Here is a 27809-nt window from a genome sequence, read left to right on the forward strand (position 1 = left end):
GTTGGGCAAAGTCCGCTTTCCTCCATTATTTTTCAACATTATAAGTTTCTCTTTTTTATGCCTGTACTATTCTGTCATCTCTATCTAGGGGGAAAATTGTATGTTAGCATGTTATATAGACATTGTCAAACTTTCGGAGATGAATGTAATATGGCCTTTTACACTTTCAAAATATTATGTGTACAAGGTTATTTATTGTAACACTGTAAGAGTGAAGATTGAAAAAATATCTTCCAGTAGGGGACTAGTTAAGTTATGGTGTACCCATATGTTTTCATGTAGTTGTTTAATAAAAAAAAGGATGAAGAAGCTTATGATGTATTAATATGGAAAAATTCCTAAGATATACAGACAGTTATGTAAAAATACTAAAGACCAGAAATATGTCATCCATTTGGGTGTGAGATGTGTTGAAAGAGGCAGGTGGGATCTTGGTAATTGGGGACAGGGTAGGGAAGAGTTTTCTCAATATGTCTTTTTATACCTTTTGATACATGAACCATGCAAATGTATTACCTAATCAAAAAATTTTTACAAATTTGTTTTTAAAAAGTCTGATTAAATATGGCGACATATTAATGTATCATTTAGTGTACTTGACCTCAATAAAGGCCATAAACTATATAAATAAGAGAAACTAGAACCAGTTAGAGCAAGATACTGGTAACTCTGTCCTCCTTACGCCAATCAAAGATTAAAACAAGATGCTGTTTTTATCAAGGAAATTATTAAAGCATTTTCAAAGATATACTTAATATTGGGAAGTTGTAGTGAAACTTTTTAAATGTTTTTATTTCTTATGACAAACTGATACTACTCTTGAAGGTAAAGATCAGTGCATACCATGAAACAGGAAATTTATATTCTCATTTGCGCTTACTCCTTGGTATAAAACATAGATTCTAGATATGAAGACATCTTTATAATTTTTGCTGGCTACTCTTATGTGTATCATGAGCAATTAGGACATATATACTGTACTATTTTCAGTTTTTCTTCAACAACTCCTTGCCTCAAGTTTTACTTAAGAGTTTAACCTTAAGAAACAATTAAAAAGCTGGAGGCATCTTGTGTGAAGATGTTCACTGCTGCATTCTTTTATAGAAAAGCAGTGACTGACTAAGTGATAGAAGAGCTGTTAAGTCCATAGTATGCATAAGAATTATGTAGCCAAGGAAAAATGCTTATGAAATTACAGAATGCAGAATTGCATATTCACTATAATAAAACCGTGTGAAAGTGTATGCCTATATTCATGGACTAGAAAAGAAGTTGAACAAATGAAAAGCTAGTTTGTGAGTGTGCCAGAGTTGTGGATAAATAATATTTTTATTTTAATATTACATTAGTTTGTTCGCTTTACCAAAGAATTTATAGCTGAATTTAGGAAAGAAGTCATAATTGATATTATAATTTGATATTATCAAATAACTGATACTCGTTTGATTTGCTAAAGAAACAAATAGGTCCAAGTAAATGTTTTTGTGATTAAAAACTATTTTTGTTTGAAAATTGTTGATACAAAAGCACTTTCTTTTTGCTTTTTCACATTTCCTGTATTTAAAATTATTGTTAATACTGCTTTTTAGCCTTGCTATACATCCTGACAAAATTAGGATTGCAACTGGACAGATAGCTGGAGTGGATAAAGATGGAAGGGTGAGTGGCACAGTTTTATGCATTCTGTACCTAGCGGATTGCTATTAGAACCGATTGATTGTAATTTTAGCCACAACTCATTCTATTCTTTTAAAATTTAACTACTAAAGGATTTCTAGCGTAAGCAGAGAAAAAAACATTAGAATATAAGAGCAGTTCAATAGACAAAACTTTAGTAGCGTCATACTATTTAAATATGTTTTTCTTAAAAGTAAGCATTTTCCCTAAGGAAACTATTTACTTGTAAAAGTGGGAGGACTAATATTCTGGTTACATTTTTCTTTACGTAGAATAACTTATCACTGTTTGCCAGAATTACTGCAATTTCCCTTTGTTGATGGACTGCTTAATTTCTTGCATGGCCGGAATAAAAACACTCAGAACTTCAGTTACTATTCAATATTATTATAGTAGTTTACAAAAGACTACCTTTATTTCTAAGACTCTACAGTAAATATAATTAACGGTGACTGATTAGCTATCTAATCAGTCTATATTCGTGACAATCCCTGGCTTCAGTTTCCTTCAACAAAAGGAGTAGTAAAGGGTATATTAGGATTACTTCTAAGACCCCTTCCAGTTGTAGATTCTATTTAAGGACTATTTGCTTAACATTTTATTGGACACTGATTAAAAAGGCATTATTTTCTCTACAAATGAAGATAATGTTAAAAGCAGGGTATCCACAGCAAGTTCACCTAGGTTAGAATTTGCACCCTGCTGTATAGCTCTTTGCAAGTTATTTACCTTCCTGTTTATCAGTTTCCTCTTCTGTTTAATGGGGATTAAAATAGTATGTAGCTCATAGAGTTATTATCAGGATTAAATGAACCAATATATATAAAGTACTTAGTAGTGTATGGCTTATAATAAATATTCAAAGTATTTGCTCCTACTGTTATTTTCACTGTTGTCATTTTTTTATTTTCATAGTTTGTGAAAAAAAAAACCTGATGAAGATTTTTGGGGGGCATTTGAAAATATAATAATTATTTTTTGTTAGACTTTTAAAAGATGGCAGATAGTTCTTGAGGTGGTGATATTTATATGCAGCTGTCTAAGTACCAATTCATTCTGCTATCTTGTGTTTCTCCATTCATTTTTGCAGCCTCTGCCACCCCATGTCAGAGTGTGGGATTCAGTTAGTTTATCCACACTGCAAATTATTGGACTGGGAACTTTTGAGCGTGGAGTCGGGTGCCTGGATTTTTCAAAAGCAGTAAGTACTCATTTTTAAAGGAGTAAGCAACTAGATCAAAGAAGTAGAAAAAATGAAAACGTTAGTTTTGTTTGTATATATACATAGAAAATATAACCCTGAACTGAAAATATGTTAGCAATTGTTTAGCAATGGCCAGCATTGTTACCAAAGTAAGTACTAAAGTACTTTGGTTTAGATAGGATCCAAAATATATTTAATTATACTCAGTTCTGTTCTGGCCTGAATTAGGATTCCAGAGTAGTAGCAGGAAATGGTTAGAGAAATACACATGTAGCATAATACAATTTATGTTATTTATTTACTTAAGATTTATTTTTTATTTATTTCTCTTCCCTTCCCACCCCCCCATATTGTCTGTTCTCTGTGTCCATTCGCTGTGTATTCTTCTGTGTCCGCTTGTAGTCTTGTCAGTGGCACCAGGAATCTGTCTCTTTCTGTTGCATCATCTTGCTGTGTTACCTCTCCATGTGTGTGGTGCCACTCCTGAGCAGGTTGTGCTTTTTTCGTGCGGGGCAGCTCTCCTTGGCAGGGGCATACTCCTTACACATGGGGCTCCCCTACACAGGGGACACCCCTGCATGGCATGGCACTCATTGCGCGTATCAGCACTGCGCATGGGCCAGCTCACCACACGTCAGGAGGCCCTGGGTTTGAACCGTTGGCCTCCATATGGTAGGCGGACTCTTATCAGTTGAGCCAAATCCTCTTCCCAGCATAATACAATTTAAAACAAGCAATAGGGGGGAGCAGACTTGGCCCAATGGATAGGGCATCCGCCTACCACATGGGAAGTCCACGGTTCAAACCCCGGGCCTCCTTGACACATGTGGAGCTGGCCCATGTGCAGTGCTGATGCATGCAAGGAGTGCCCTGCCACTCAGGGGTGTCCCCTGTGTAGGGAGCCCCATGCACAAGGAGTGCGCCCCATAAGAAGAGCTGCCCAGCGCAAAAGAAAGTGCAGCCTGCCCAGGAATGGCGCCGCCCAGACGAGAGCTGACACAACAAGATGATGCAACAAAAAGAAACACAGATTCCTGGTGCCGCTGATAAGGATAGAAGTGGTCACAGAAGAACACACAGCCAGTGGACACAGAGAGCAGACAACTGGGGGGGAGGGAGAGGAGAGAAATAAAAAATAAATAAAATAACAAGCAATAGGTATATGCTTTTATGTCAGCTTGAAATAGATCTTTTTTATTTAGAAAATTCATGAACTTGAAACTTAGAGCCTATTTTGCACAAATACTGACTTTCCTTGGTGTCATTTTGGAGCAAAGGAGACGATCAAACCTTTATATTCATTAAAGTCATGTATTATCTTGGTTCTTAATTTATAACATTGTAAGTTTAAAAATTCTTAGTGTCTCACAATCTTAACTAAACCTTGAGCCTTTATTCTGGGGAGCAGGGCGGCAGGGGGCGGGGCATAAGACAAGATGTTACTCATTTAAACATTGTTTCTTCCTGAGTTTTATGTAATTAAGATTCTGGAGTATACGGGAGAGCTTCTACATTCTAGGTTCTGTACTTTTAAATTTCAAATATAAATACCCCTTTGGATTTTCTTGTGCCTTTTTCATGCTTTAGAATACATTTTCTCTTTAGTTCCTAACTGAAGCAATATTCTGGATTATGGGGATTTGCTTAGGGATAGGGAGGTGGAAGAGACACTTTTAGAGGAAAAGGGTAAATTTGTGTGCATTTAGGAACATGGCTAGCTTAAAGGCCTTGAATGTCAAGGGAAAAAAGAATCAGGAATTGGAAGAAAGGTTTAGAAAGGGAGATAAGAAAACAAAAAGAACAATACTTTTACTATTTTTTCCCTCTAAAATCTCTATAGCAGCAATTGTCATGCCATTGATACCATTTTTACAGTGTTTAAGACTCTTGAAGATTGTTCTATACTTTTAACTTTTTTTAGTTCAACTAATTATTCCAATACAAGGTAAAAGAAAAGTGTAAAGAGAAGTCATTAAGAGTAAGCTCTTCCCTTCCTTAGTACTTCTCTCTCTTTGCTGCGGCATTTCTGTTACGTTTACATTATAAAGTGTATATACCGCAAATGTGACTAGAAAAAAGAAGTGTTTAATATCATCCACAGTTCTTTTTCTTAAACTGGGGAAACTTATGTGAATGGAAATGGTTTCAGGAAGATAGAAAGGAATTTAATTGAATTTTTATTTATCTTGTTTGTTTTTGTTAAGTCATGGAAAACAAAATTAGCAAACTTTAAAATTAACTTAATTTTAGCTTATTCCATCAAACTATCAAACTTGAATCAGGAGCAGAATGATGAGTTTTTGTACATTTCTTCCTGCTTACATCAGAAAAAATAACTTGAACCCAGGCAGCAAGTAGGAAGGCTATGGTAATGAAGTGAATAAAAACTCCTCAAGATGAGAGTCATTTGCTATCTGAATAAAATAGAGATGGCCAGATAACAAGAGGAAATGAACTTAGGGGAAAACAATTTTTTTTTAATTTTCTTTAAGAATCTTTATTGTATTTCTGAAGAAAATACAGTTTTAGTAAATAATGCACTCATTATGTTTGAAAAAAACATGGCTTTCAAGGTTTTGATATTATCTTAATGTTGACTTTTAATAATACAGTGTTTCTTTCTTTGAAAGCCAGCCTTATCTGGGAATTTTTAAATGCCTTTAATTAACTTTTTCTTTAGGATTCGGGTATTCATTTATGTGTTATCGATGACTCCAATGAGCACATGCTCACTGTATGGGACTGGCAGAAAAAATCAAAAGGAGCAGAAATAAAGGTAAAATGATGTTTAAAAAATTGAGTATTATCTTTTAGAGTAAATTATTTGTTTTGCAAGACCTTGGGACTATATTGCATATCTTTAAATTACAAGAGAATACCTCAGTGGCCAAATTCTGTAATTGACAGTACAATAATGCAAGATAAAATGGCCAGACAATTTGAAGCAACACTAATGATATATCAGATACATTGTGCTACTGAAATCTCTAAGTAGATAGATATGTAATCTCAAAATTAAGGTGGAACACTGTATTTGGCTTCTTCTTTAATCAAATGTTTTTTTGTTTGTTTGTTTTTTTTTTTTTTTTTTTGGAGGTACCAGAGATTGAACCCAGGGGAAGCAGGTGCTGAACCACTGGAGCTAAATCCACTCTCGCAAATGTTTTCTTATTTTAGGTACTGGGGCTTAGAATTGAACACAGGACCTCATGTGGGAAGCCGGTGCTCAACCACTGAGCCACAACAGCTTCCCTGAGTTGGTTTTTTCATTTATTGTTTGGTTGTTTTGGGGTGTTTTTTAAATGTTTTTTGTTTTGCTTCTTGGAAGTCACTGGGGACCAAATCTAGGACCTCCGATGTGGGAAGCAGGCACTCAACCACTCGAGCCACATTTACTCCCCTCAAATGTTCTTTTAATCAGTCTTTAAATAAGCTTTGAAAGTCTAGGAGAAAATTTTAACCTTAGAAAATATGGCTGACATCATTTTTTATGTAATAATAACTTTCTGTGGGATTATTTTATAAAATGCATCAGCATTTATAATTGCTATAGAATCGTGTTAATCCCTTTGTATGGATCAGGCCGGACCTTTAACTTTCAGAACATTGCCACTGCAGCGCATTCATGTGGGTCAAATGGCCAGCTGCCTCTGACAGTATTTCAAATGGATTCAAAGTGACAGTGGACAAAAATAAGCCTATGATATATTTGCTGTATTCTTAAACATCATCACATTCCTCTTTAACCGATCTCTCTCAGCAGTTTTGTTTTGTATTAGCATCAAGCTTTCAGACTTTTCGTTAAAAAGAAACTATTGTGTCTTTATGTGTAAGTTAATTTTTTTAGAAAGAAGTGGAATTGATTGTACTTGAAAGAAATGTACAATGTCATAAAACTGCAAACTTTAAAAAACATAAATTAAGACTCAGATTTTGTCTTTCAGCCATCACTTAAGAGTAATTTAACATTGAAACATTGGAAAGTTGCACTGAAATGAAATAACTGAATTTTGATTCTTTGTAATAAATACTAATATGAAGTGTCCTGATTCTCCAACTGTTGGCCACTTCATCTCCATTTCGAAACTTTTCATGTTAGTGTTCCTTGGATTGCTATCCCAGATTCACCTCTGATCTCCATCTGTCTATTGCATCCCACATCAGTTACCTCCACCCCATACTTCTCTCACAGATTAAGACCTGTGTTTTAAGTTGCATGCTAGACATCTTTATTTAAATGCCCTGTCCTATAGGTCAAAATGAACATGTTCAAATCTGTACTAATCAGCTTCCTTGACCCCTAAACCAGTTTCTCCTCTCAGTAATTAACACCTAGTTGTCCAGACTAGAAATTTGGGCATCATTCATGGATCCTTGTCCCTCACTTCTCGTATCCAGCCAGTCAGCGAGTTCTCTAAAATCTGTATCCTGAATGTCTGTATTAGAACTCTTTCCATTTCAAGTGACTTTTCTAGAACAGCTAACTTAAGACCGATAATTTATTGATTCACCTTTAGGGAGGAAAAGGGGCCAAAGGGGAATTCTGCCTCAAGAGTGACTTGATTCAGGGGTGGGATCATTGGATTCTCAGTCTCTCCTCTTAGCTTCTTTTATTCTGTTCTATTGTAGGTGATTAAATCACAAGGATTTAGAGAGTTGATGCCTAACTTTTTAATTTATGTAATTTTAAAATTCAGTAGATTCAGGCAACTTTATTGACAAATTAAGAAGACCTATATAAATTGAGGAATATCCCATAATCGTGGATAGAAGACTCAATATTGTAAAGTTATTACTCCTTTGCATATTGATTTATACATTCAACACAGTAAAAATGTCAACCTTGTTTTTTGTTTTAGGAGGTACCAGGTATTGAACCCATGACCTTGTACATAGAAATCAGGTGCTCAACCACTGAGCTACAGCTGCTCCCCAATGAGAGCTGGTTCCTTCATTTGTTTGCTTGCTTGCTTGTTTGTTTGTTTAGGAGGTACTGGGCATTGAACCCAGGTCCTCATTCGTGGTATACAGGTGCCCAACAAAGTGAGCTATATCCACTCCCCCCAGCATTGTTTTTATAGAATTTGACAAGCTGAATGTATGGAATATATGTGGAAATATGAAGGGGTAAGATAGTTGAGACAGTCTTTTAGAAAAATAATAAACTCGGAAGTCTTAAACTATAACATATCAAGATTTATTGTGTAATTACAGTAATAAGACACTGTATACAAGAATAGGCAAATGGTTAAATAAAAGAGAATAGAGTCCAGAAATAGATTCATCAAATCACTCACCCAATTTATGGCAAAGTTAACACTGCAGTGCAGTGGAGAAAGCGATGTTTTTAATGAATGGTGTTGGGTTAAGTGAATATCATGGGAAGAAATTAATCTTGACCCCTTCCTCCCCATCTCAGCATTCATAAAAATCAGTTTTAGGTGGATTATGGATCTGAATATGAAAGGTAAAAACAATAAAGCTTTTAGAAGTACATCTTCACAAGCAGATGTCCTAAACAGGACATATGAAGTGCTACCTCTAAAGGAAAAAATTATGAATTATAATTTCTCTTCATCAAGATACTATATCAGTGGTATAAAGGCAGTGCCATCAGAGGTTCTGAGAGGAGAGAGAGGAAAGAACAGGTATAATATGGGGGCATTTTCAGGACATTGGAATTGTCCTACATGACATTGCAATGATGGACATGGGCCTTTATACAAAACTGTGTGGGGCAGAGTATAAACTACAATGTACACTATAGTGCACAGTTAGTGGCAGTGCTTCAGTATGTTTTCATCAGTCATAACAATTGTACCACACTAATGAAAGATGTTGTTAATGTGGGAAAGTATGGGAGAGGGAGGGGTTGGGCATATGGGAATCTCCTATATATATATTTTTTATTCCCCCACCCCCACCCCCCAACATGGCTTCCTCATCTTTCTGCTCGTTGTCTGCTTTTCTTCCTCAAGCTCTGTTCTTTCCCCCATTTCCCATATAAATTCTTTTTACTGCCCTAACTAAAAAATTTAAAAAGACTCTGGGAACCAAACCCAGGACCTCCCATGTGGGAGGCAAGTGCCCAACTGCTTGAGCCACTTCTTTCTACTCCCTGCTGGTTACATCATCTGCTCATTGCAGCGTCTGCTGGACTTTTTTAAGAGGCACTGGAAACCTCCCATGTTGAGTCAGGCACCCAATTGCTTGAGCCACATCTGCTCCCTTCCCTGTATTTTTTATGTAACATTTATGTAATCTAAAGTCTCTTTTAAAACAAATTTAAAAGAGGACACCATTAAGAATGTGAGAAAATATTTGTACTACGTATTTCCAACAAAAATACTCATTAGAACATATGAAGAACTTATATATGCATTAAGTAAAAGACAATCCAGGTTTAACAGTGGCAAAAGATTTGAACAAGCTCTTAACAGAATAAGGTGTCTAGGTGACAGGGTCATATTCAACCTCATTAGTTATCAAGAAAATTCAAATTAAAACCACAGTGAGGATTCGAGAGACATGGGACTCATTTCTCTCCCCCAAAAACATAGCAAGAAGAAGTCAGAAACAACCTGAAAGAAAAAAAACATTCTAGAATTAAGGACACCAGTGAAAGTCTGGGCACCACCCAGAAGGAAGAGGGGCACAGGAAAACAGTATTACCAGAAACATTATAAGTAGAAACTGCTACTGCAGCCGCTGGTGCCCTTTTCGTCACCCAATGAGCAGACAGGTTTGATTTCTCTGGCCTCCCCAGGAAATGGGAAAAAGAGCTACACACAGCCTAAGACTCATTCATTTGGTCTGCTGTGTCCCACGAGCACTTCCACGTCCAGTGGGGCTGCACTGTTGTCTGCCTTGGGAGCCCAGGCTAGAGAGATCCAACCCTCTCAGTCAGCCTCCCTACTTACTAGGCCTGTTTTGTTGAGGTCACAGAGGAAGTGGAATTATTCCTATCTGGGAAATAGGAGGGGACTGCCAGGAAAGGTTGTGGAACAGCCTCTGAATAAATAGCCTGGAATAAATAGCCTTAAAGCAGGATATTCTGTCACTTTGTTACTGTCAGTGTTGCAGGCACTCTGATGGGCTTTGGACTGAGAGAGTTGTTAGAGAGCGCCACCTGCTGGTAGAACAAGGATGTGCATGAGGGAACAAAGTATTTTAAGTAATAGTGGCTTTTTTCAGCCTCCCTCCTCAAGGCCCTTGGAAGTGGGTCTGCACCCCATTACTGAGTCCATGGCCCAGATTTGAGCAGCTAAACAGGGACAATCCCAAATACTTAGAGTAAGCTGAGCCTGGACTCAGAGCAGCAGTAACACACAACCTCCCACCTCTAAATCTGTAAGCATCAGAGTAAACTCACCATCATAATCAGACACCTAGTCATCAGCAAAAAATTACAAGCCATACTAAGAAAATGGAAAAATTGTCCCAAGCAAAGAAATACATCAAAGCTCAGGTGAGTTACAGGATTTGAGACAACTCATCAAAGAGGTTCATTCTAATTTCAAAACCAAATTAATGAGATGAAATTGACAAACCCTTGGCTAGACTAACAGAGAGAGAAGATGCAAATAAAATCAGAAATGAAAGAGAGGGAGTTAATAATGACCCCAAAGAAATAAAAATGGTCAATAAAGGATGTTATAAGAATTAACAAATTATAGCTATTTGCGGGAACATGGATAGATTTCACAAATGTAATGTTGAGAAAATAAGCCAGACACAGAAGAGTACATTCTCTATGATTCCATTTAAATAAAATGGACAAAACCTATATATGCTACTAGACATCAAGATCATGGTTACTCAAGCGGGGGGGGGAAGGGCATAGTAACTGAAAGGGTATCTCAGATGTTTCTAGAATATTAGTAATGTTATGTTTCTTGTTTGGGTTGCTGTATGGAAGTGTCAATTTCTGAAAATTTACTGAGCTATATACTTAAAATTTGTGTACTTTTCTGCATATTTATGAGACTTCAATAAAGAGTTAAAAAATATATCCTATAAAGATGTCACTCCGTGAAGTGATTTAATTTCATAGTTGTATTTTTGCGTTGGATATCTTATCACTAGCACTATGGATCTTGTATATTAGGAATATTTGTAGTTAGTTTTATAATTATTGGTTATCTCAGCTTTACATAAGATACCATCGTTAGGTAGTTTCAGCTAGCTGAAAACTTAAGTACTATTGAATCAATTTTTTTAAACTATCATCACATTTATAAATTAACAGTGTTCATCATACTCACTATCATGTGTTACCATCACCTCTAACCATTCCCCACACTTAAACAATCCCCTTTATTAAATATTCTACATATGATCAGCATCAGCTCACCCTTCTCAATCCACATTTTATCTTGTAGTAACCTAGACAGTCTAGAGTTTACCTCCGTGAGTTTACTCATCATATTTAGTTCATATTAGTGAGACCATACAATATTTGTCCCTTAGTGTCTAGCTTATTTCACTCAATATAATGTCCACAAGGTTCATCCATGTTGGTGTTTGCCTCCCAAATTCATTTCTTCTTAGAGCTGAATAGTATTCCATTGTATATGTATGCCACTTTTTGTTTATCCATTCATTGGTTGATGGGCACTTGGGTCGTTCACATCCTTGTTTTCAGTTCTTCTGAATATATTCCTGGTAGCAGGATTGCTGGATCATATAGCAGTTATATAGTTAGCATCCTAAGGAACCCAAACGGTCATCTGCAGAGGGCTGCACCATTTTACATTCCTTTCAGTAGTGGAGTGTTCTCAGTTTTCCACATCCATGCCAGCATTTGTAGTTTTTTGCCTTTTTAATGGTCATTCTGTAAGGCATGAAATGATATCTCATTGTAGTTTTGATTTCCATTTCCCTAATTGCTAGTGATGTTGAGTATGTTTTCTTGTGCTTTGGGCCATTTGTATTTCTTCTTTGGAAAAAATTTCTCTTCAAGTCTTTTGCCCATTTTTAAATTCAGTTGCTTGTCTTTTTATTGTTGAATTGTATCATCTCTTTATATAGCATGGAAATCAGAACTTTATTGGATATGTGATTTCTGAAAATTTTCTCCCAGTGAGTAGGCTGCCTTTTCACTTTAACAAAGTCATTTGAAGCACAAATGTGTTTAATTTTGAAGTGGTTCCATTTATCTATTTTTTCTTTCATTGATTATTCTTTGGGTATAACGTTTAAGAAACTGCTGCTTACCACAAGACCTTCAAGATGTTTCCCTACATTTTCTTCTAGGAGTTTCATGGTTGTAGCTTTAATATTTAGGTCCTTGGTTCATTTTGAGTAAGTGTAAGATAGGGCTAATGATAAAACATTTTTATAGGCATGTAGGTTTCATCCCACTGTTAAATTTTATTTTACCATAAAACATCAATTTACTCAGAGCTTATTTATGATTTACTGGAGGTATATAATGTTTTCAAAACAATATCTTTAGGGAGGATTGTGTAGTAGGCTCCAACCATTGAACTGGCAAGAACTGCCTGAATCGACTATTTTGAACTCTAAAGTCTAGTGAAATACTGTGTGCAGCATCTAGACAAAAGCTGGATAAAAGAGTTTGGCAATTGCACTAAATGTTGATGAATTTCACCCCAGTATACCTGCGACTGTCCCCCATCTCCCAGTCATGTGACAGATGGTAGTAAGAACTGTAACCTGAGTTCCTAGGACAGCTTACTGATGCCAGGGTAGGCTATAAACACTTAGTCCTCCAAAATCCTTGTGTCTATGGTGTGATCACTGATTATTACTTTTGGTCAGCTGCTTCAAGTATTTGGAGGGCAAGCTCTGAGGGCAGCCATTGTTCCAACCCTCCTCAGGCAAAAGCATTTTAGGAATCTTAAAGAGGCAGTACCTTTTTGGGTTTTTTCTCTTTCCATTTCCATTTAGGAACAAAAATAGTTTGGAAAAGTCATAAATTGATGACTCTGACCCTCTAAAAAGAAAAAAAACAAACTAGCATTCCGAGACAAGTGGGAGAACTAGGTTTCCAAAGTTATAACAACATAATATTCAGAATGTCAAGTTCTCAAAAAAAATTAAAAACAAGAAAGAAACAGAAAAGTATGGCCTAACCTCAGGAAATTTGCCAGAAATCTTTATATGTCCTTATACCTACAGTGAGTCTCTTGTAGTCAGTCTATAGATGGATCATTCTTTTTTACCTAATCTGTCAATCTAATAGAATTTAATAGGGAAGTTTAATCCACTGACATTTAAGGTAATAACTGAGAAGGAAAGATTTCCTGCTGCCGTTTAACTATTTGTTTTCTGTATATCTTGTATGTTTTCTGTTCCTCAATTCCACTATTACTGACTTTTTTATTTTAGTTACTTTTTTAATAGTGTACCATTTTTTATTCCCTTCTTCTTTTCTCTATATTTTTAAAGTTGTTTTCTTAGTGGTTACCTTTTTTTTTCCCTCTCTCTTTCTCCGCCCCCCCCCCCAACCCAGTTGTCTGCTCTCTGTGTCCTTTCACTGTGTGTTCTTCTGTGACTGTTTCTATCCTTAGCAGCAGCACTGGGAATCTGTGTTTCTTTTTGTTGCATCATCTTGTTGTGTCAGCTCTCCGTGTGTGCGGCAGCATTCTTGGGCAGGCTGCACTTTCTTTTGCGCTGGGAGGCTTTCCTTACGGGGCACACTCCTTGCATGTGGGACTCCCCTACACGGGGGACACCCCTGCAGGGCACGGCACTCCTTGCACGCATCAGCATTGCGCATGGGCCAGTTCCACGTGGGTCTTCAGCATTGCGCATGGGCCAGTTCCACGCATGGGCCAGTTCCACGTGGGTCAAGGAGGCCCAGGATTTGATCCACGGACCTCCCATGTGGTAGGCAGACTCCCTATCCATTGGGCCAAGTCCGCCTCCCTCTTAGTAGTTACCTTTTAATTACAGGTAACATCTTAAACTAATAGCAGTCTAGTACCAGCCTAGTTTCTGCAGTGTATAACTTCTCTACTCCTATATATATCATCATCCCTTCCGTTATATTGTTATCTCAAATTACATCTTTATACGTTGTATTATTAACATAGATTTTAATTATTAATTTACACATTTACCTGTTAAGTCGTGGGAGAGGAATAGTTACATCCAAAAGTACAATAATACAAGATTTTATATTTACTTATCTATTTACCAGTGTTCTTTTTTTCTTCTTATTGCTTTGAGTTACTGGCTAGTGGCCCTTTGTTTCAGCCTGGAGGTCTCCCTGTAGCATTTCTTCTGGTAATGAACTCCTTCAGTTCTTGTTTACTTGTAAGTGTCTTAATTTCTCCTTCATTTTTGAAGTCTAATTTTTCCAGATATAGAATTCTTGGTTGACTTTTTTTTTTAAGTTTGAGATGGGCAGATTAGAGTATAATCCATCTATATGCTGTAGGTACAGAGATATAAAGAGGTTGAAAGTAGAAAGGTGAAAAAAGATATTCCATGCAAACAGTAATCAGAAGAGCAGTAGAGTGGCAATATTATTGTCAGACTAAATAGACTAAGTCAAAAAAGATTACGAGAGACAAAGGAGGGCATTATAGGCTGCTGGGGGAAAAAAGGGTATTAATAGAAGATTCAAATACAGGAAGAAGATATGATAATTATAAACATATGCACCTAATAACAGCCCCAAAATTTGAGGCAAAAATGAACAGAATTAAAGGAAGAAATAGAGTTCTTCAATAATAGTTGGCCAACATCAATACACTACTTTCAATGATTGACAACAAAATATCAGTCAGAAAATAAAGGATTTGAACAACACTTTTAACCAATTAAACCTAATGGACACATTAAAAAACAGTTACCCAATAACAGCAGAATATATATTCTTCTCAAGTGCACAGGGCTCATTTTCCAAGATAGACCATGTGTTAGGCCACCAATAAAATCTTAATAATTTAATTTTAAAATGTCAAAATCATACAAAGTTCTTCTCAGACCATACTGGAATAAAATCAGAGATAATACCAGAAGGAAAACTGGAAAATTTACAAATATGTGGAAATTAACACAGTATTAAATAAGCAGTGGCAAAGAAGAAATCACGAGAAGTTAGGAAATATCTTGAGATGAATGAAAACAAAAACACAACATGCCAAACTGATGGCATGCAGCAAAGGCAGTACAGAGTGGGAAATTTATCTAAATATTTATATTTAAAAAGAACAAAGATTATAGTTTTTTCATTTCTGTAGAAATCAATAGTGATCATTCTTTGTCTACTTGTGTTAAAGTTTTTACTGTGTCTTTGCTTTCCAAGGCTGCTATAATAAAGTACCACAGACGAGTTGGCTTAAATAGGAACTTCTCTCACAGTTTTGAAGCTAGAAGTCCAAAATCAAGGTGTCAGCAGTCATGCTTCTTCTGAAGTCTGGAAGGTCCTGGTGGTGTCTTGCTCTAGTCCATAACTCAGTATCTGCCTCTGTCACATGACTGTTTCTAGCAGTCATCTGTATTTCTGTCCACATATACTCTTATTTTTCAGGGCTATAGTTATATTTTGTTTGGCTCCATCTTAATAATATCTTCAAAGATGCTTTTTACATTCCCAGGACCAGGGGTTAGGAATTGAACCTATCTTTTTAGGGAATACAATTCAATCCCTAACAAACACAAAGAAATGAATTTCTAAATTAGTAATATTTTGCTGAATGAATGGATGGTTAAAATAATAATGATACAAAAAAGAAATCTTTGTTTTTTTAAATCAAAATGGCAGCATCTTTAAGACAAAATATTCATTGCTCTTGCATTTGATAGTGTAAGGGTACATTTTCCTGAATTTACAGGAAATTTAAATAATATAAAACTGTAATTCATTTAATTTTTCTTAGTGTAGAGTTATTATATATAAATAGCGCAAAATGATGATATTACAGTATAAACACTTAAAATTTAAATCATTATTCAGAAAAATCTATTTTTGGGGGAAGGAAGTTGTGTGAGGTACTGGGTACCGGAATCAGGGATTGAACCCTGGACCTCATATGTGGGAAGCCAGCACTCAACCACTGAGCCACCTTGGCTCCCCAGAGTTGGTTATTTCATTTGTTTGCTTGTTGTTTGTTTTTGTGTGTGTATGTTTTTAGGAGGCATCAGGAACCGAACCCAGGACTTCCCATGTGGGAGGCAGGCACTCAACCACTTGAACTACATCTGCTCATGAAAATCTATTATTTAATCTTTTCAGGAAAATAGATCCTGGAAGAAAAGGCATTTCCTAAAAAAAGTTTCCCTGTCTTTGGTTGTCAGTGTCTGTTAATTGGTACTTGATGGTGTAAGGATATATGTTCAACCAAAGCTGTATTTCTCTTTTCACAGACAACAAATGAGGTTGTTCTGGCTGTGGAGTTCCACCCAACAGATGCAAATACCATAATAACATGTGGTAAATCTCATATATTTTTTTGGACCTGGAGTGGCAATTCCCTAACAAGAAAACAGGGAATCTTTGGGGTAAGGGCCAGAATGTTATAACTTTATTAGTTATATAAAAGTTTATTTCTTGTTGAGTAAGCATGCCAAAGGGAAAACTAAATATTCTCATTGTTTCATTTTAGAAATATGAAAAACCAAAATTTGTGCAGTGTTTAGCTTTCTTGGGGAATGGAAATGTTCTTACTGGAGACTCAGGTGGCGTCATACTTACATGGAGCAAAACTACTGTAGAACCCACACCTGGTAAAGGGCCTAAAGGTACAGTATTCATTTATTATTTGATAAAATTTCTTATCCACTTATTTATTAAACAAATATAGCCTATTTTCAACTACACTGAAACAAGTGTTGTCCCATCCCCAGAGGAGTTTATTACAAAATAATTGAAGAGAATGACAGTATAGATATCTGTTAATTTAAAAGTATAAAGTTTAAGAGAGATATTATCCTATTCTTCAGTGTTTTGTGACATCTTCACAAAAGAGATGGAATTCAAGGTAAGCCGTAGTGAATGTACAAGACTGCAATAGATATGGAACCTAGATTTAGTTTAGAGAAATAGTGCAAAGGCAAGAAAAATGGAAATGAATGAGTGGCATCCAGGATACTATGGCTGCATTTGTCATGTCTAATCAAAAGAAGAAGAAAAAAAAGGGAAAGGAAACTATGTCCTTATATATTCAATTGGTTAATTCAGTAAACCTTTATTAAGTGCTTATTATGTTGATTATATACCTTTATCTTGCTTTTTTAATCCATCTTTTACTAAGATTATGAGAATGAGAGTTGCAATAAAGTAATATAATAAGCTCTGTGATTTAAATTGTCTATTCTGTAGTAGACCTAGATTACCAAAAATGTTTCCACTCCTAGTTTCATATTCAGTGAGAATCCATTAAGGTTTTTAAGCAAGGTTGTATTATAATTCCAGTGTTTATTTAGGGAGATTAATCTGGTAGTGTTATGTGTAAGAACAGATATGAAGAAACTGAGAGCAGTCAGACCAGTTTGGAGGAGGCCAGGCAAGTGCTAGGGAGAGAAGATGAATGCCTGAACTTTAGGAGGTTCGTGTAGAAATGGGAAGGATCTAGATGAGAAGTGAGGGAAGGAAGCAGCCTTAAGCAGTTGGGTGCCCCTACCGCATGGGAGGTCCCAGGTTCGGTTCCTGGTGCCTCCTAAAGAAGACAAGCAAGATAGTGAGCTGACGCAATGGGCTGGCGCGGCAAGCTGACAGAAGAAGATGACACAGTGAAGAGACTCAACAAGGAAACACAATGAGAGACACAACAACCTGGGAGCAGAGGTGGCTGAAGTGATTGGACACCTCCCCTCCCACATGGGAGGTCCCAGGTTTAGTTTCCAGTGCCTCCTAAAAAAAAGATGAGCACACATTGAACAGACACAGAGCAGACAAGTGCAAACAACAGGGAATGGGGGGGATGAATTAAAAAATTCTTTTTAAAAAAGGATATTTGATGTACTAGGTATAAAGGACAAGGAAGCAAGACTTAAACAGCTGTTAAGGTAACTGACAGAATTATAAAAGTTTTAACAGAAACTAGATAGCCAACTTCAAGGAAATAGAATAAAAAATAGTACTTAGTAATTCCTTTTATCAGTTTAAACAAATAAATACTAAGCCATTGAAAATTCAAGTAGAAATCAAGGCTATAGATTTTCCAAGTCACCACAAAACTCTTAAAACTGGGTTAGCTCGTCTTTCATTTCCTAGCCCACTGACTTTTTATGAGGTTCCAATTTTAAAAATAATATTCAGAGTACCATGTATTTCTTTCAGAGTAGAAGGTTATTAAAGAAAAATTGGAGCCCTCATGAAAAGTCAGTGGGCTACTAAACGAAAGAGATGCTTCATTAACAGCAATAGGTGGTGGCAGTAGAAAGAGAACTAGCTAGGCCAATTAGTCCCTGAAAATCTATAGAAAATGGGAAAATGTGATGGGGGACCAACTTGATATTGAAACATTTGCGCTGCAGATAGATGAGACAGCATGCCTGATTTCCCTTATTCACCCACTTTACCCTAACCTCAGATACTCAAACAATCCCTACTCTGTCTTTCTGGAGTCCCTGCATGAAACAGTAGAACTCATCCTAAATAGTTTATGAATAAGGGAATTCCCGTTTCCTTCCCAGAAGGAAAGACCATATTTACATGCCTGTCTTCCTCAGTAGACTTTCCCAGGACCAGCACAGTGTCTGGCATTTGGTACTAGCTGTTTGAAAATTATTTGTTAAACATTTTATTAAGAAAATGACTTTAATCTCACCTTTGGGCATCATTGTTGGAGTAGAAGTTGAGTGGTGTTGATTAAGGCTCTATTGTCATGAAATGTGGAATTTGAGTTTAGTATTATGGTTGTGTTGCGATTGTTTCAATTTTTACACTGTATTTTTTTAGGAGATATTCACCTGAATTTGGCAGTTGATTTGAATGAGGAGGAGTGTATTTAGAAGAAAAAGAACTGTTTAGTTGTATTACATTAACCCTGATCTTAATCAGTGGCCTCTTTCATTTGGTTTAGGTTCAGAATTCTGTACATATGAGAGGGGTAACAGTGGGTTGACGATATTTTTTTAAAAAAGAAAGTTGAGAACAATAGTATTGTCAACTACCTTTGTTACTTGTCTCTTTTTTATCTGGGCACATTTGTACAGTATCAGAAATGCCAGGAACAGCATAGTATCTCAAAAACAGTGACTATTAAGTTGACATTGTCCTCCAGCACTGAGTAGAGATTAGGTATGAACTGTATCCTTCATTAGCCTTACTTTTTGTATCGAAGTGGGGAAGGTTCTCAGATTGTTTTTATTTTAGTTTTTATCTGAAAATCTTGTGACTTAGCCTCTGAGCAGGGAAAATCTGTATATGCACAAACAGGAAACAGGAAAATCCAATCTTGTAAACTGCTGGGCAGTGAAATGGTCTGAGTTGTACTTTGTTATATGACTGACATTATTATGGGTAAACTTAGAAGAATTTTGTTTCTTTTTGTTTGGAGTTTCCAGTTCTATCAGGATGACATTTGATGAGTACATTGAAATAAATGTGTGAGCCGAGAACAGGACAGATGCCCTAAATTCCCCCCCCCCCCCTTTTTTTTTAAAGAAGCTTTAGACTACATAAATGTTACATCAAAAATATAGGGGATTCCCATATACCCTACCCTGCCGCATCCCATACTTTCCCCCCATTACCAACATCCCCCATAAGTGTACATTTTCTACAACTGATATACACGTACTGAAGCATTTCTATTTTTAAATTCTTGCCCGAAACTTCAAAGATTGATCCAATTTGCATGTTTCCCTATTGTGACATTTTTGCACCTTTGGCAGTTTTATCAACCAAAATTTGGGTATACTAATGGTACGTGTCTGATACAGGCATATTTTTAGATGGCAGAAGTATAATTTCATAGGTAATTCTTTTACTCCAGTAAACAGAAGGCAAACTAAAACTGTATTTTATGCCTCATAAGCTCTCTCTGTATATTTTCCTCTTGTTCTCAAATGCTTTTTTCCCTTTCCTTTAAATTAGTAGGAATCTTCAAAGTAATATGTATTCTATTGAGTATAACAGTATTTATTTCCTACAGATATGAATTAGTTCAAAATTTGTCTGTATATAAAATAATTTTTTAAGTGGAAGAGGAAAAGTTGAGAGTATCTATATCATCATTTAAATCATTGCCAACTTCCTTTAAAAACTAACAAACACCATCATTTTGCCAGATCTCAAAATAATTAATATAGGCCTATTTGCCTAGTTGCTATAGCATAAATTTTAAAGTTTCCCTGACATTTGATTCTATAGTTAAACAGGCACGAAAAACCCTATAACCATCTTTAATTGATAAAGTAAACTTACTTTTACAATGAACAGTTTTTTCAGTTACAGATGAAAAGAAAAGGGGATTTGCAGTTGTGCTTTATTAAGTTGTTTCTATAGAAGGGAAGTGGGTAGGAATCTCACTGAGTTGATAACTACACTGTTTTTACTCCTGATGAGGCACTTGTTCTTCAGTTATATTTTCTTTTTTTTTTTTTTTTTTTTTTTTAAAGATTTATTTATTTATTTAATTTCCCCCCCTCCCCTGGTTGTCTGTTCTTGGTGTCTATTTGCTGCGTCTTGTTTCTTTGTCCGCTTCTGTTGTCGTCAGCGGCACGGGAAGTGTGGGCGGCGCCATTCCTGGGCAGGCTGCACTTTTCTTTTCACGCTGGGCAGCTTTCCTCATGGGCGCACTCCTTGCGCGTGGGGCTCCCGCACGCGGGGGACACCCTTGCGTGGCACGGCACTCCTTGCGCGCATCAGCACTGCGCATGGCCAGCTCCACATGGGTCAAGGAGGCCCGGGCTTTGAACCGCGGACCTCCCATATGGTAGACGGACGCCCTAACCACTGGGCCAAAGTCCGTTTCCCTTCAGTTATATTTTCTATCATCCCATCCTTCTTGGAAGTTCATGTTTAACAGGGTTTTTCTATGTTTGGAGGAATGGAAGACTGAATTAAGAACAGAAAAATTATTTCGTATTCCTTCATTTTGATAGAGAACTCCATACTTGTGCTTTTTTAAAATAAAAAAATATTGTCAATTGATTTTTTTTTATTCTCCACCCCCACCTGAGATGGCTCCCTTGTCTCTCTGCTTGTTGTGTGCTCATCTTCTTAGGAGGCACTGAGTACCAAACCCAGGACCTCCCATGTGGGAGGCAAGTGCCTAACCACTTGAGCCACTTCCACTTCCTGCTGGTTGCAGCATCTGCTGGTTATGATGTCTGCTCATTGCAGTGTCTGCATTGCAGTGTCTGCTCGTTGTGGTGTCTTGCTGATTGCAGCATCTGCTTGTTGCAGCATCTGCTCATCTTTAGGAGACACTGGGAACCAAAGCTGGGACCTCCCATGTGGGAAGCAGGCACCCAGTTCCTTGAGCCACATCCACTCGCTACTTGTGCTTTTTATACCTTCTTACATGGTGTTTTCCGATTATTCTTGTTAATTTGGCTGTGCATAGGAAGATAAGTTCTTTGTTGTTGTTGTTTTTAATGCCCAAATAAAGCCAACTGTACAGATTCACATCTCTCAGATGTCCTTTCTCTCTTGGTCACATCAGAGCAGTAATAGATAGTTGGTTGCTTTCCCATGGGGCACGTTTGTGTTGTTCAGTGTTTAAAGTATTTTTAGGTGATGAACGTTTATATGAGGTGAGGAAACCAAACTGAATAGTAAGTTTAAGAGTTCTGCTCCCTGCTCTACTGAATCAGACAAATGCTCCTCCGAATCAGGCAAGTGCTTTCCTTTTTCCCTGTTAAATATACCCATCTATTGAGTACCTATATCACCAGCATCCTCACACTGAGTAAATTTGAGTCAGCTGTAGCTAAAATTTTTTTTATTTCACAGATTTATTTCTTTTATTTACAGTTCATAGTCGGTGCAAATCAATTCCCTAAATTGAGAAACTATGAAGAATCAAAGCATAATTATGTAAATTCAAAATAGGTATTCAGCACACAAAAAAAGCAAGATTAAAGTGAGTTTGTTCACACAGTAACGAGATCTACATCAGATACCAGCTTATCAGGGTGTATTCATGTAAACCAAAATGTGTTTCTAAAAATATTTTTTCACATTGAAGCTGTTTTATACTTTCTAGAATTGTGTCAGCTCTAAGACTTAGCACCAGTTTCTTACCATCTGAAAACTGCTACATAAAGTGATCCAAATGTAGCTGTTCTGATTCTAAAGGTGAAAAAAAGGTATTTTCAAAAACAGTTAAAAAGGATTATTGCAAACTTAATAATGCTGGTGTGCTTTCAGTCTTAACATTGTAAATTCTTTTTTTTTTTTTTTTTTTTTTTTTTAAGATTTATTTATTTATTTAATTTCCCCCCCTCCCCTGGTTGTCCGTTCTTGGTGTCTATTTGCTGCGTCTTGTTTCTTTGTCCGCTTCTGTCGTCAGCGGCACGGGAAGTGTGGGCGGCGCCATTCCTGGGCAGGCTGCACTTTCTTTTCACGCTGGGCAGCTTTCCTCACGGGCGCACTCCTTGCGCGTGGGGCTCCCCCACGCGGGGGACACCCTTGCGTGGCAAGGCACTCCTTGCGCGCATCAGCACTGCGCATGGCCAGCTCCACACGGGTCGAGGAGGCCCGGGGTTTGAACCGCGGACCTCCCATATGGTAGACGGACGCCCTAACCACTGGGCCAAAGTCCGTTTCCCATTAACATTGTAAATTCTTGATCTTCCATCTTAGGATTCATTATTTGTTTGCCTCTTAGTTGCAAGATTTTTAAATATACCTCCCCAGTAGATCACATTTTTATTTTAAAATTATTTAACATAAGCACACATAGACAGCAATGTTGGAGCACTGTGAAGTCATGTTTACATCTACTTTATGGAAGTGGGTCTTTTAATCGTTCCAGTGCCCTCTTGTTGGATGGAAATGTCTGTATGAGAACATGCAACCTCTTTACTTCACCATGTAGGCATGGGTTGAGGAAGATTCCAGTCTCTCATGGTTCTTATACATCATTGATTACCTTGCAATAAGTGCAGTACCAAATCTAAAGCTCCAGAGGAAAGAGCTCTGTTCCCCAAACAGCAAGAGACTGACAATGAAAAAACTTCAACTAGAATCCATCAGTATTGAGGTCAGGGCTGCCTCTCTTAACCCAGGCATGTGGAAGGGAAATAAGACAACTGTGAGTCCTGGGCACCTCCACTCTCTGGGTGGTAGCGATCAGTGAGTAGATTTAGGTTGCTGGGTAAGCAGTGGTCCTTGTGAAAGAATTACTGGCTGTCAGCGTTATGCCTTCCTGAGTAAGACGAGCAAGCCAGAGGAAGAGGCAAGATGGCAGCAGAGTAAAGAGCTCTAAAAATCTGCTCATCTTACAATATAGTTAGTAATCACCCAGAGCTATCTAACACACCTGTTGGGGGGGCCCAGGAAACCAGAAGAGGATCATGCAACATCCTTGTAACAATGGAAGGAGGTTACTGCCCACCTGAAGAGAAGATTCATGAGTAGAGGCACTCCCAAGCTGTGGAGGGCTATACCCATTCCCCCCTGGCAGTGCAAGCCACCTCGGGAGTTATTCCCTGGCTGGAGTTGAAAGCTACATTTCCCAAAAATTAAGGAGAAAGAAACAGGTGGGCGCCAACTTCAGCTACCAATTACTAAATTCAGTGGGCTAAAGTCATATTTTTTAGAACAGCTAAAGTTCGAACCTGTCTGAGTCACAAAGAGGCTGGTAGCCACCATTTTAATTCTACCCCTGGCATGAGGGGAAGCAGGGTGATTGAAAGTCACAGTGGCAGTGGTGACTGGTTTCTTTCTATCCAGATCAGATTGCAGCCCTAGCCTAGGCTCTAGCCCTGCTTCTGGGAGGGAGGAAGCTTGGAGAATTTGTACTAGCCTCTAAGGACAACAGTAGTTACCTTAGACCTGCGTAGATGAGATTGTTGGGCACCTGTGGCCCCATCCCTGCTGCCCAAAAGGATAGAAGTGGGGTGGTATTTTCCCAGCCTCTCTGGGCAACTGCAGGTGCTTTTAGCCCACACAGACTAGATTGTTAGGCATTCCTGTGGTTTCATCCCCGACACTGAAAGGACAGAAAGGACAATGCTCCCTCGGCCTTATAACAGCAGGTGCTTTCAGCCTGCACGGACTAGATTGTTAGGTATTCCTGAGGCTCTATCCCTGCCCCTGGAAAGAGGGTGAGGGCCAGTGCTTCCGTCAGTCTACTTGGGCAACTGCAGTCAGTTTTGACTTGAACAGCTTAGTTTATTGCCCATACCTATAGATCCATCTCTGCAGGCAGCTACAGACACTCTTGGCCTGCACAGCTTGGATTACTACACCCAGCTGTGCAACCCCTACCCCTGGCAGGGGAAAAGGGTGGGTGGGAGAAGCTTCATTGGTTCCTGGGGCAATGCGGGCAGCTACAGCCTCTATGGCTTACAGTAATGGCTATACTCTCAACTCCTACTACACAACAGTTAGCAAGGGAGAAAGGACAAGGAATAGATGAAAAAGACCTGAAAAAATTCAGATTGGCTAAATATGAGCCACTATAAAGTTCCAAATTAAATTGAACCAGGTATCATAGAGGGGCTATAGCACAAAGCCACTCAAATAGAAAGCCCTAGACTAAAGAGAGAAACTGTGCCCAGTATAAATATGTCTAGTAAATTAGATGCCAAGACACTAACAAGAAATCGTACTCCATACCAGGAAGATATGGCCCAGATATGACAGATAAAACCCAAAGGTCAAAATGGTTAAGTAAGAACTGCCTTTATAATAATAGTGAATGTTGGGAAGCAGATTTGGCTCAATGGGTAGAGCATCCACCTACCACATGGGAGGTCCAGGGTTCAAAGACAGGGCCTCCTGACGCATGTGGTGAAGCTGGCCCACATGCAGTGCTGATGAATGCAAAGAGTGCCATGCCATGCAGGGATGTCCGCTGCATAGGGGAACCCCACACGCAAGGAGTGCATCCCATAAGGAGAGCTGCCCAGCACAAAAAAAATTGCAGCCTGCCCAGGAGTGGTGCCTCACACACAGAGCTGACACAGCAAGATGACACACAAAAAAAGAGACACAGATTCCTGGTGCCGCTGACAAGAATACAAGCGGACACAGAAGAACACACAATGAATGGATACAGAGAGCAGACAACCTGGGAGGCGGGGGAGGGCGGGGAAGAGGAGAGAAATAAATAAATAAATAAATCTTTTTTTAAAAACATTGAATGTTAATGGATTAAACTCTCCAATCAAAAGACAGAGACTGGCAGAACGGATGAGAAAATATGAACTATCTGTATGCTGTCTACAAGAGACTCATCTTAGACCCAAGGATATAATAATATAATAAAACCAAATAAACAAAGTGAAAGGCTTGAAAAAGGTACTCCACACATACAGTAACCAAAACAAACAAAAAAGCTTGAGTACCTGTACTTATATTAGTTGAAATAGACTTTAAAGGTAAAGCTTGGTGGGAGGAGTGGGTGGTAGGGGGTGGGATATTTGGGAATCTCTTATATTTTTTAATGTAACATTCTTTGTGATCTATGTATCTTCAAAAATACAATTAAAGGGGGTGGGGGTGGGGAGTGAGGTATATGGGACCCTCTCATGTTTTTTAATGTAACTTTATGATCTATTAACTTTTTAAAAAGATAATTTAAAAAAAATTTTTAAAGTAAAGCTTGGGAAGCAAATCTGACTTGAGTGATTGAGCTGCAGCCTACCACATGGGAGGTCCTGGGTTCACTTCCCAGTGCCTCCTGTAGAAGATGAGCAAGACAGCAAGTTAGTGTGATGAGCAGGTGCAGTGAGCTGATGCAACAAGGAGACACAAAGAGGAAAGACAACAAAGCAGGGAGCTAAGGTAGCTTAAGCCATTGAGCACCTCTCTTCTACATGGGAGGTCCCAGGTTCGATTCCTGGTGCCTCTATAAGACAAGCAGACACAGCACACAGCGAATGGACACAGAGAGCAGACAGCGAGCACAAAACAAGGGGAATGGGAATAAATAAATAAAAATCTTTAAAATAAATAAAGCAAATCCAGAGGATTGTGGGAAGATGGCAATGGACTAACAGGCAGAGCTGAATGCTCTCACAAAAACAACAGAGAAAGAGCCAAAAGCTGTACAAGGGACCTGCTTTGGGGGTCAGCAGGCCAGGACAGTGCTACACAACTCCCAGGAGAGTGAGGGACAGAGAGACGAAGAAGCTGAAATGATAAACATGAGTTACCAAGCCCTCATGGCAGCCAGGAAGGGCTCCCCTCGCCCACCCCCAAGATGTTAAGCTAGGGTAAAACCCCTGGCTTGCTGCAGCCAACTGAGGGAAACAAACATCTTCCTTCCTGTTGGCTGTTTCAAGGGAAAAGGGAGGAGAGGTTGGGATGCTTTTCTTTAGTGTATTCAGCCATCAGAGCCCACTTTGAATCTCCACTCTAGAGATTCAACATAGGAACACAGGAAAGCCCAAACTGAAACACCTCATGGAAAGGTGTGCTAATGAGTGCCATTTGTGGCCGGTCTGGAAATTGCAAGGACAAAAACTTCACACGCTCTCTGTATCCAGTCCCTGGGAGAAAGTCTGCGCCCCACTATTAAATCCCTGGCCCAATTTTGAAAACTTAAGCTGGGCAGTTTTAAAGACTGAGAATAAGTTGAACCAAATATCAAAGAAAAGCTGAGAAAAAGAAAACAATAGGCAAGAGAAAGAAATTGGCCATCAGAGTAAATTCACCAATATATTCAGATGCTTAGACATCTGCAAAAAATTACAAGCTATACTAGGAAACAGAATGTGATGGCCCAGTCAAAAGAACAAATCAAATATCCTGAAGAGATGCAGGATTTAAGACAATCAGTGATACTCACACAACTCTCTTAAATCACTTCAAAGAATTTATATAAAATATGGCTAAAGAGGTAAAAGATATTAAGAAGACACTGGGAAAGCATAAAGAATAATTTGAAAACCTGCAAGGAAAAGTAACAGACCTTTGGGAATGAAAGACATGATGGACAAGATTAAAAACATTAGAGGCACATAGGAACAGATTTGAATTGCTTGAAGACAGAATTAGTGACTTTGAAAGCAGAACATCTGAAAAGAAAAGACAGGAGAACAGAAACAGAAGAGAATGGAAATAATGGAACAGGGTCTCAGAATTGAATGACAGTGCACATTATTGGTGTCCCAGAAGGAGAAGAGAATGGAAAAGGGGCAGAAAGAATATTTGAGGAAATAATGACTGAAAACTATCCAACCCTTATGAAGGATGTAATTATCAGTGTTCAAGAGGGACAGCACACCCCAGAAAGAATAAATCTGAATAGGCCTACCCTGAGACACCTTCTGTTCAGAATGACAAATACCAGAGATAAAAGAGAAGATTCTGAAAACAGCAAGAGAAAAGCAAAGCATCACATACAAGGGAAACTCGATAAGATTAAGTACAGAACTCTCAAGAAAAACCATGGAGGCAAGAAGAAAGTGGTACCATGTTTTTAAGGACTGAAAGAGGAAAAACTGCCAGCCAAGAATTCTGTATCCCGCAAAACTGCCCTTCAAAAATAAGGATGAGTTCAAAGTCTTCACAGACAAAAATTGATAGAGTATGTTACCAAAAGACCAGATTTGCAGGAGATACTCAAGGGGGTGCTGCAGGAAAGGAAAAAACAAGGGTGAGAGATTTGAAGATGAGTTTAGGAATGAAGTTTATTAGGAAGGGTAAACTAAAGGATAAGAAGACAATAGAATGATATGACAACAGAAATCCAAAGGATAAAACTAATGAAGTAAGTAATGCCTTTATGGTAATAACACTGAATGTTAATGGATTGAATTCCTCAATCAAAAGATATAGACTGGGAAGCAGATGTGGCTCAAGCCATTGAGTGCCCACCTACCACAT

The 27809-nt window shown here is 38.0% G+C and overlaps 1 protein-coding gene across 2 annotated transcripts in view; it reads left to right on the forward strand.

The window, feature by feature from the left end:
- Nucleotides 1–27809, forward strand: part of EML4 (EMAP like 4) — a 221076-nt gene that overhangs the window by 143287 nt on the left and 49980 nt on the right. For both annotated transcript variants that reach the window (XM_071208789.1, XM_004448018.5), the window contains 5 exons: nt 1590–1659; nt 2768–2878; nt 5562–5657; nt 16223–16357; nt 16462–16597. In XM_071208789.1, coding sequence (XP_071064890.1) covers nt 1590–1659; nt 2768–2878; nt 5562–5657; nt 16223–16357; nt 16462–16597 — 548 coding nt within the window. The remainder of the gene's footprint in view (nt 1–1589; nt 1660–2767; nt 2879–5561; nt 5658–16222; nt 16358–16461; nt 16598–27809) is intronic.

Source organism: Dasypus novemcinctus, chromosome 17 (assembly GCF_030445035.2).
Source record: "Dasypus novemcinctus isolate mDasNov1 chromosome 17, mDasNov1.1.hap2, whole genome shotgun sequence".
NCBI classification, from domain to species: domain Eukaryota; kingdom Metazoa; phylum Chordata; class Mammalia; order Cingulata; family Dasypodidae; genus Dasypus; species Dasypus novemcinctus.